General features: G+C 40.8%; 1 protein-coding gene across 1 annotated transcript; it reads left to right on the forward strand.

Moving 5' to 3' along the window:
* The first annotated feature begins 2,205 nt into the window (after nucleotides 1-2,205).
* On the forward strand, nucleotides 2,206-2,613 carry LOC117076640 (histone H3.3A-like). Its single transcript, XM_033200399.1, has one exon. The coding sequence runs from the start codon at nucleotides 2,206-2,208 to the stop codon at nucleotides 2,611-2,613; it is 408 nt and encodes a 135-aa protein (XP_033056290.1).
* Nucleotides 2,614-10,533: the final 7,920 nt, after the last annotated feature.

The raw sequence follows: 10,533 nt of genomic DNA on the forward strand, positions 1-10,533 counted from the left end.
CACCATTATGGATGCGTCATGGGCTGAATTGTGTTCTCTCAAAATTCATACACTTAAGTTCTAACCCCCAGTACTTCACAAGGTAACTGTATTTGGAGATTGGGTCTTTCAGAAGTAAGTTAAAACAATGTCATTAGAATGGGCCTTAATTCAATATGACTGGTGTCCTTACAAAAAGAGGATGTCATTAACCCAACCTGTTGTCCCAATCCATCACATCAGTCTATTTCACACACACACACACAGAGTGCTGTTTTCCTCATCTCTATTCTTTAAACAGGGGATATATTCAGTATCTGATTGCGGAAGCAAATCAGAGCATCTGAGTAGAAATCTTAAACACTTTAGAATAGTAAACTACATTGTTGCTTGTTGTGTGTTTTCAGGGGCCTATGGCCATGTGGGGTTATTATACTGAAACAAGGGAATACATTTACAATAGTGTAGCAAAACAAAGAGAATTGAGAAGGATCAAAACATGATGACAAAATGGTAGTCCTAGACTGTACCTTATGGCTAACTCAAGATTTTACTCCCCAATATACAAAATACACAAAAGCTGATTATCACATCGACTCTAAATATTATCATTTTCTAGGTCGCTTATAACCTGGAAATCAGAACCTAGAATCTAACATGTGGAAAACGGTAGTAATGATCATGTTGCTTTTAAAATTGTAAATATGACAACAGAAAAAAGTGATCTTTTTGAATCCCAGAAATGCCTAACCCCTGAGACCATCCAAAGCTATCTAAAAGTGACCCAGAGTGAGGTAATGTGTCAGGAAATTGGAACTGTATAGTCTTTTTCCCTTCATTTATATATATTATATATAAATATACATATTATATATAAATTATGTATTATATATTATTATATATTTAATATATTATTATATATTAATTAATATATAAATTTTTTGAGACAGGGTCTCACTCTGTCATGCAGGCTGGAGTGCAGTGGCTTGATCACAGCTCATAGAAGCCTCAACTTCCTGGGTTCAAGTGATCCTCCCAGCTCAGCCTCCTGAGTAGCTGGGATCACAGGCACATGCCACCAAGCCCAGCTAATTTTCTTTTTATTTTTTGTAGAGATGGGAGTCTCCATATGTTGTCCAAACTGGTCTCAAACTGCTTGACTCAAGCAATCCTCCCCTCTCAGCCTTCCAAAGTGCTGGGAGTACAGGTGTTAGCCACTGCACCCGGCCGGTTTATAATTTAGTATGAACTCTTAGTACTGTCCTCTCGGTTAAATAGAGGCATGGATTTACAAAAAGCCATTGATATAAAAAAAAGTAATCTTTTAATTCAAAATATTTAATCAGAAACAAATAGCTATACTTCCTTAAAAGATGAGCCCTCAGCCTGGACAACATAGTGAAACTCCATCTCTACAAAAAATATAAAAGTTAGGCTGAGCGCAGTGGCTCACGCCTGTAATCCTAGCACTTTGGGAAGCTGAGGTGGGAGAATCACTTGAGGTCAGGAGTTCAAGACCAGCCTGGTCAACATGATGAAACTTTGTCTCTAAAAAAGAAAAAAAAAAAATTAGCCAGCATGGTGACGCACCTCTGTAGTCACAGCTACTTGGGAGGCTGAAGTGGAAGAATCGCTCACAACCGGTAGGCACAGATTGCAGTGAGTCAGGATCCTGCCATTGCACTTCAGTCTGGGCGACAGAGCGAGACTCCGTCTCAAAAAAATAAACAAAATAAAATAATACAAGAGCACCCAGATTCATAAAGCAAGGTCTTTGAGACCTACAAAGAGACTTAGACTCCCACACAATAATAATGGAAGACTTTAACACCCCACTGTCAATGTTAGACAGATCAACAAGACAGAAAATTAACAAGGATATTCACGACTTGAACTCAGCTCTGGACCAAGCAGACCTAATATACATCTACAGAACTCTCCACGCCAAATCAACAGAATATACATTCTTCTCAGCACCACATAGAACTTATTCTAAAATTGACCACATAAATGGAAGTAAAACACTCCTCAAATGCGAAAGAACGGAAATCATAACAAAGTTTCTCAGACCATATTGCAATCAAATTAGAACGGAGAATTAAGAACTCACTCAAAGGCGTTCGCAGCCGCTGCCATGCTGCCATCATTCTCCAAGGCCAGCGCCGCCTCTCGCTCGCAGAGCTCCAGCGGAAGGATAAGGGAGGTAAGTAAAGAGGTCTCTATACCATGGCTCCTACAAAGCGGACTGCCTGCAAATGGACCCGTAAAGCAGCCAGGAAGCCGCTGGCTACAAAAGCCGCTGGCAAGAGTACACCCTCTACTGGAGGGGCGAGGAAACCTCATCGTTACAGGCCTGGTACTGTGGCACTCCGGGAAATCAGACATTACCAGAAGTCCACCGAACTACTGATTCGCAAACTTCGCCTCCCGCCTCTGTTGCGAGAAATTGCTCAGGACTTGAAAACAGATCTACCCTTCCAGAGTGCAGCTTTCCGTGCTTTGCAGGAGGCAAGTGCCGCCTATCTGGTTGGCCTTTTTGAAGACAGCAACCTGTGTGCTATCCATGCCGAACGTGTAACGATTATGCCAAAAGACATCCAGCTAGCAGGCCACATAAATGGAAAACGTGCCTAAGAATCCACTATGATGGGAAACATTTAATTCTCAAAAAGAAAACAATTATCTTCTTCCTATTATTGGTAGTTCTGAAGGTTAGATTTTTTTCCATGGGGTAAAAAGATACTGAAGTATATGATTGCAAGTGGAAAAATAGGGGACGGAAATCAGGTAATGGTGGTTTTTCAATTTTCATTTGTGTGTAAATTTTTAATATAAATGTGGAGATGTAAAGCATTAATGCAAGTTAAAATGTTTCAGTGAACAGGTTTCAGTGGTTCAGTTTTATAATAATTATAAACAAACCTGTTAAATTTTTCTAGACAATGCCAGCATTAGAATTTTTTTAAAACAAGTAAATTTCTTATTGACAGCAACTAAATGGTATTTGTAGCATTTTTATCATACAGTAGATTCCATCCATTTACTATGTTTTTCTGAGTTGTCTCATGCAAGTACATGTTTGTTTGTTTTCTTTTTTTTTTTTTTTTTTTTTTTTTTTTGGAGATGGAGTCTTGCTGTATCGCCCATGCTGGAGTACAGTGGCAAGATCTTGGCTCACTGCAACCTCCACCTCCTGGGTTCAAGCGATTCTCCTGCCTCAGCCTCCTAAGTAGCTGGGACTAAAGGAATGTGCCACCACACTGGCTAATTTTTTGTATTTTTATTACAAATGGAGTTTCACCGTGTTAGCCAGGATAATCTCTATCTCCTGACCTCATGATCTGCCTGCCTCAACCTCCCAAAGCGGTTGGATTACAGGCCTGAGCCACTGCACCCAGGCAAGTACATGTTTTTAATGTTGTCTGTCTGCTGTGCTGTTCCTGGAAGTATGCTATTAAAATATATTAAACTATTAAAAAAAGAAATTTATTCAAAACTACACAACTACATGGAAACTGAACAACCTTCTCCTGAATGACTGCTGGGTAAATAACAAAATTAAGGCAGAAATAAATAAGTTCTTTGAAATCAATGAGAACAAAGACACAACATACCAGAATCTCTGGGACACAGCTAAAGCAGTGTTTAGAGGGAAATTTATAGCACTAAAAGCCTACAGGAGAAAGTGGGAAAGATCTAAAATCAACACCCTATCACCACAATTAAAAGAACTAGACAAGCAAGAGCAAACAAATTCAAAAGCTAGGAGAAGACAAGAAATAACTAAGATCAGAGCAGAACTGAAGGAGATAGAGACACAAAAAAGCCCTTTAAAAAATAAATGAATCCTTGAGTTGGTTTTTTGAAAAGATTAACAAAATAGACCACTAGCCAGACTAATAATGAAGAAAATAGAGAAGAATCAAATAGACACAATAAAAAATGATAAAGGGGATATCACCACTGAGCCCACAAAAATGCAAACTACCATCAGAGAATACTATAAACACCTCTAGGCAAATAAACTAGAAAATTTAGAAGAAATGGATAAATTCCCAGACACATACACCCTCCCAAGACTAAACCAGGAAGAAGTCAAATCCCTGAATACACCAGTAAATTGAGGCAGTAATTAATAGCCTACCAACCAAAAAAAGTCCAGGACTAGACAGATTCACAGCCGAATTCTACCAGAGGTACAAAGAGGAGCTGGTACCATTCCTTCTGAAACTATTCCAAACAATAGAAAAAGAGGGACTCCTCTCTAACTCATTTTATGAGGTCAGCATCATCCTGATATCAAAACATAGCAGAGACACAACAAGAAAAGAAAACTTGAAGCCAATATCCCTGATGAATATCAATGTGATAATCCTCAATAAAATACTGGCAAACCAAATCCAGCAGCACATCAAAAAGCTTATCCACCACAATCAAGTCGGCTTCATCCCTGGGATGCAAGGCTGGTTCAACATACGCAAATCAATAAATGTAATCCATCACATAAACAGAACCAATGACAAAAATCACATGATTATCTTAATAGATGCAGAAAAGGCCTTCAATAAACTTCAACACCCCTTCATGCTAAAAATTCTCAATTAAGTAGGTACTGATGGAACATATTTCAAAATAATAAGAGCTATTTATGACAAACCCACAGCCAATATCATACTGAATGGGCAAAAGCTGGATGTATTCCCTTTGAAAACCAACACAAGATGAGGATGCCTGCTCTCCCCACTCCTATTTAATATAGTGTTGGAAGTTCTGGCCAGGGCAATCAGGCAAGAGAAAGAAAAAAGGGTATTCAAATAGAAAGAGAGGAAGTCAAATTGTCTCTGTTTGCAGATGACATGATTGTATATTTATAAAACCCCAAAAACTCATCTCAGTCCAAAATCTCCTTAAGCTGATTAGCAACTTCAGCAAAGTCTCAGGATACAAAATCAATGTGCAAAAATCACAAGCATTCCTATACACCAATAACAGACAGAGGGCCAAATCATGAGTGAACTTCCATTTACAATTGCTACAAAGAGAATAAAATACCTAGAGATGTGAAGGACCTCTTCAAGGAGAACTACAAACCACTATTCAAGGAAATAAGAGAGGACACAAACAAATGGAAAAACATTCCATGTTCATGGATAGGAAGAGCCAATATCATGAAAATGGCCATACTGCCCAAAGTAATTTATAGATTCAATGCTATTCCCATCAAGCTACCATTGACTTTCTTTACAGAATTGGAAAAAAAAAACTACTTTAAAAAAAAAAAGAGCCAAAAAAAGAGCCCACATAGCTAAGATAATTCTGAGCAAAAAGAACAAAGCTGGAGGCATCACACTACCTAACTTCAAACTATACTACAAGGCTACAGTAACCAAAACAGCATGATACTGGTACCAAAACAGATATATAAACCAATGGAACAGAACAGAGGCCTCAGAAATAACACCACACATCCGCAATCACCTGATCTTTGACAAACCTCACAAAAACAAGCAATGGGGAAAGGATTCCCTATTTAATAAATGGTGTTGGGAAAACTGGCTAGCCATATGCAGAAAACTGAAACTGGACCCCTTCCTTACACCTTATACAAAAATTAACTCAAGATAGATTAAAGATTTAAATGTAAGACCTAAAACCATAAAAGCCCTAGAAGAAAACCTAGGCAATACCATTCAGGACATTGGCATGGGCAAAGACTTCATGACTAAAACACCAAAAGCAATGGCAACAGAAGCAAAGATTGACATATGGGATCTAATTAAACTAAAGAACTTCTGCACAGCAAAAGAAACTATCATCAGAGTGAATAGGCAACCTATAGAATGGGAGAAAATTTTTGCAATCTATCCATCTGGCAAAGGGCTAATATCCAGAATCTACAAGGAACTTAAACAAATTTACAAGAAAAAAACAATCAATCAAAAAGTGGGCAAAGGATATAAACAGACAATTCTCAAAAGAAGACATTTATGCAGCCAACAAACATATGAAAAAAAGCTCATCATCACTGGTCATTAGAGAAATGCAAATCGGCCGGGCGCGGTGGCTCAAGCCTGTAATCCCAGCACTTTGGGAGGCCGAGACGGGCGGATCACGAGGTCAGGAGATCAAGACCATCCTGGCTAACACAGTGAAACCCCGTCTCTACTAAAAATACAAAAACTAGCCGGGCAAGGTGGCGGGCGCCTGTAGTCGCAGCTACTCGGGAGGCTGAGGCAGGAGAATGGCGTAAACCCGGGAGGCGGAGCTTGCAGTGAGCTGAGATCCGGCCACTGCACTCCAGTCTGGGCGACAGAGCGAGACTCCGCCTCAAAAAAAAAAAAAAAAAAAGAGAAATGCAAATCAAAACCACAATGAGATACCATCTCACGCCAGTTAGAATGGTGATCATTAAAAAGTCAGGAAACAACAGATGCTGAAGAGGATGTGGAGAAATAGGAACGCTTTTACACTGTTGGTGGGGGTGTAAATTAGTTCAGCCAATGTGGAAGACAGTGTGGCGATTCCTCAAGGATCTAGAACCAGAAATACCATTTGACCCAGCAATCCCATTACTGGGTATATACCCAAAGGATTAGAAATCATTATACTATAAAGACACATGCACACGTATGTTTATTGCAGCACTATTTATAATAGCAAAGACTTGGAACCAACCCAAATGCCCATCAATGATAGACTGGATAAAGAAAATATGGCACACATACACCGTACTATGCAGCCATAAAAAAGAATGAGTTCATATCCTTTACAGGGACATGGATGAAGCTGGAAACCATCATTCTCAGCAAACTAACACAGAAACAGAAAACCAAACACTGCATGTTCTTACTCATAAGTGGGAGTTGAACAATGAGAATACATGGATACAGGGAAGAGAACATCACACAAGGGGGACTGTCAGGCGGTGGGGGGCAACGGGACGGATAGCATTAGGAGAAATATCTAATGTAGATGATGGGTTGATGGATGCTGCAAACCACCATGGCACATGTATACCTATGTAACAAACCTGCACTTTCTGCATATGTATCCCAGAACTTAAAGTATAATAAAATAAAAATAAATAAACCTATGACTTAATAGTAAAATGGGTAACACTTCCCAGAAAATAAAACACAATGGTTATAAAAAATAGAAAAAATAAAGCCAGCACAGTGGCTCACACCTGTAATCCTAGCACTTTGGGAGGCCGAGGTGGGCAGATCACCTGAGGTTGGGAGTTCAAGACCAACCTGACCAACATGGAGAAACCCTGCTCTACTGAAAATACAAAATTAGCCAGGCATGGTGGCGCATGCCTGTATCCCAGTTACTCGGGAGGCTGAGGCAGGAGAATTGCTTGAACCCGGGAGGCAGAGGTTGCAGTGAACCAAGATCACACCACTGCACTCTAGCCAGGGCAACAGAGCAAGACTCCGTCTGAAAAGAAAAGAAAAGAAAAAAAAACCATACATATATATATATATATATATATAATGAAAATAAAAATAACAAAATAAATAAAAATTGACTGGGAATGGTGGCTCACGCCTGTAATCCCAGCACTTTGGGAGGCCAAGGCAGGCAGATCACCTGAGGTCAGGAGTTGGAGACCAGTCTGGCAAACATGGTGAAAACCCGTCTCTACTAAAAATATAAAAATTAGCTGGGAATGGTGGTGGGTGCCTGTAATCCCAACTACTCGGGAGGTTGAGACAGGAGAATTGCTTGAATCCAGGAGACAGAGGTTGCAATGAGCCGACAGGGTGACACTGCCCTCCAGCCAGGGTGACAGAGTGAGACTCCGTCTAAAAAAAAAAAAAAAAAAAAATTGCTGTGTGTGGTGTCTCACACCTATAGTCCAGCTACTCAGAAGGCTAAGGTCAGAGGATCACCTGAGCCTGGGGAGGTTGAGGCTGCAGTGAGCAGTGATCGTGCCACTATACTCCAGCCTGGGCAACAGAGCAAGACCCTGTCTCAAATCAACAACAAAAATTTTTAGAAGACGAGTCAGGCGCGGTGGCTAACGCCTGTAATCCTAACACTTTTGGAGACTGAGGCGTGTGGGTCACTTGAGGCCAGGAGTTTGAGACCAGGCTGGCCAATATGGCAAAATCTTGTCTCCACTACAAATAGGAAAATTAACCAGATGTGGTGGCACATACCTGTAATCCCCGCTACTTGGTTGAGGCTGAGGCACGAGAATCACTTGAGCCCAGGAGGCAGAGGCTGCAGTGAGCCAAGACTGCGCCACTGCACTCTAGCCTGGGCGACAGAGTGAGACCCTACCTCAAAAAAAAAAAGAAAAAAAAAGAGTCCTGACTGAAAATGTTTGAATGGCCTAAAGCTGATGATCTTTAACCATCTGGGCAGGAGAGGAACACAAAATAAATATGTTTGTCTTGGGCTTAAAAATTGAAATGCCCTATCTCAATGGATTGGGAGGAAAAAGAGAAGGTCGCCGTGATTCTTCCCCATTCATTAAAAATCATCAAAAGTAAAAATGTGAGGAATAGAACATTAAACATCTGCTAAAAGTCTTTTAAGGAAACAAGGAAAACTGAAATAATTTCCTATCGACATTAAATTTATTGTTGCCTTCAAGTTTTCTGAGTCCAGAAGATGACATCCACTTTATATTAAACTGCCCTGCTATGAACTAAATTGTGTCCCCTCAAAATCCATGTGTTGAGGCCCTCACCGCCAGTGTGATCCCACTGGAGATGGGGATTTGGAGACATAATCAGGTTTACATGGGGCAAGGAGTGTAGGTCCTCATGATGGGAGAGATGCCCTTACAAGAAGCAACAGAGATTTTCCTTTTTCTCCCTCTCAACCATGTGAGAACATAGAAAGTGTCCATTTGTAAGTCAGTAAAAGGGCCCTCACCAGGAACTGAATCTGCCAACACCTTGATATTGGACTTCTCAGCGTCCAGAACTGTGAGAAATAAATGTCTGTTGTTTACACCACTCAGTCTATGACATTTTGTTATAGCAGCCCAAACTCAGACAAGCCCTCTGCTTCTCTCTCTTACACACACACAGACACACACACACACAGTCTCATACATACAGATGTCAAATTTTCCAAGAATTGTTTAGCTGGAGCAGTTGGGCGTATGACACTCTATAAGGTTACACAGGCTGGTGAAGTTTTTCCTTGGATGATCTGTGGAATAGTATGAATACCATCAGCAATAGCCCAGTAGGAACATAATAACAAGCTGACATCTAGAAATGATGCTGAGAAAAACAAAAACTTGAAGTACCTATGTAACTGGCTTATACAAGAGCCAACAAAAGCAGCTTCTGGAAGCTATCCTTGGCAAGAGGAGCTACTCTTGCCCTGACATTTGCCCGGGGGAACCAGCGGAAAGAAAAAAGAAAAGATATAGATTGCAACTCCAAAAAGAAAAATTAAAAGCCAAAACAGGAACTAACTGTAACTCTTTAAGGAAGAAGAAAAATTCATATTATCTTCCTCCGCTACCAGGGCCACACTGAGAATTAAAGGTGCCCCCCCAAAAATTGTATTGGTTAGCATTCTAGGGAAGGGGTGGCTGAGAAACCAAGCAGGGCCACTAGAAACTATGAGCACAGAGCTTGTGGAGACCTGAAAGATGGTGCCAGGGCTGCCGCTGTCTCTCAGGCACCTATTTCGGCTCTTCCCTTAACAAAGTAACAAAGACAGAGGGAAGGCCAAACGCTTCATTTCTGGAAAAAGAAGAAGGAAAGGATCTAACAATATTCTCTCCCCTTTTTAAAACTTCTGCTAAGAATATGCAGAAAAAGGCCAGGTGTGGTGGCTCACGCCTGTAATCCTAGCACTTGGGAAGGCCAAAGCAGGTGGATTGCCTGAGCTCCGGAGTTCGAGACCAGTCTGGGCAACACGGCAAAACCCCGTCTCTACTAAAATACAAAAAATTAGCTGGGCGTGGTAGTGCATGCCTGTAATCCCAGCTACTAGGGAGGCTGAGACAGGAGAATCACTTGAACCTGGGAGGCAGAGGTTGCAGTGAGCCGAGATCACACCACTGCACTCCAGCCTGGGCAACAGAGTAGAGACTCCATCTCAAAAAAAAAAAAAAAAAAAAAAGAATGTACAGAAACAACAGCTCCATTTTCTCTAGTTCAGCCTATAGTAGGATTGTCTGCTAAAGTAGGTAATGTATTGGGTTCAACAGTGCCCACCCAGTCTGGCACAGTGGCATGTGCCTGTAGTCCCACCTATCAGGAGGCTTAGACAGGAGGATGGCTTGAGCCCAGGAGTTCAAGGCTGCAGTGTACCATGGTCATACCACTGTAATCCAGACTGGGCAACATAGTAAGACCCCATCTCTAAAATAATAATGACAATAATAGTGTCTCCCCAAAATTCATGTCATGAATCTCAGACATAATTCATGTCTGAGATGATTCATTCACATCATGAATCTCAGAATGTGACCTTGTTTGGAAGTAGGATTTTTGCAGATGTAATTAGTTAAGATGACATCATGCTGGAGTAGGGTAGTCCATAAGCCAATGACTGGTGTTCCTTTTAAGAAGGCCC

This window comes from Trachypithecus francoisi, unplaced genomic scaffold (assembly GCF_009764315.1).
Source record: "Trachypithecus francoisi isolate TF-2019V2 unplaced genomic scaffold, Tfra_2.0 Lachesis_group0, whole genome shotgun sequence".
In the NCBI taxonomy this organism is placed as follows: domain Eukaryota; kingdom Metazoa; phylum Chordata; class Mammalia; order Primates; family Cercopithecidae; genus Trachypithecus; species Trachypithecus francoisi.

Bases quoted from the DNA above. Each gene is read 5' to 3' on its own strand.
- LOC117076640 (XM_033200399.1), top strand. From the start codon at position 2,206: ATGGCTCCTACAAAGCGGACTGCCTGCAAATGGACCCGTAAAGCAGCC.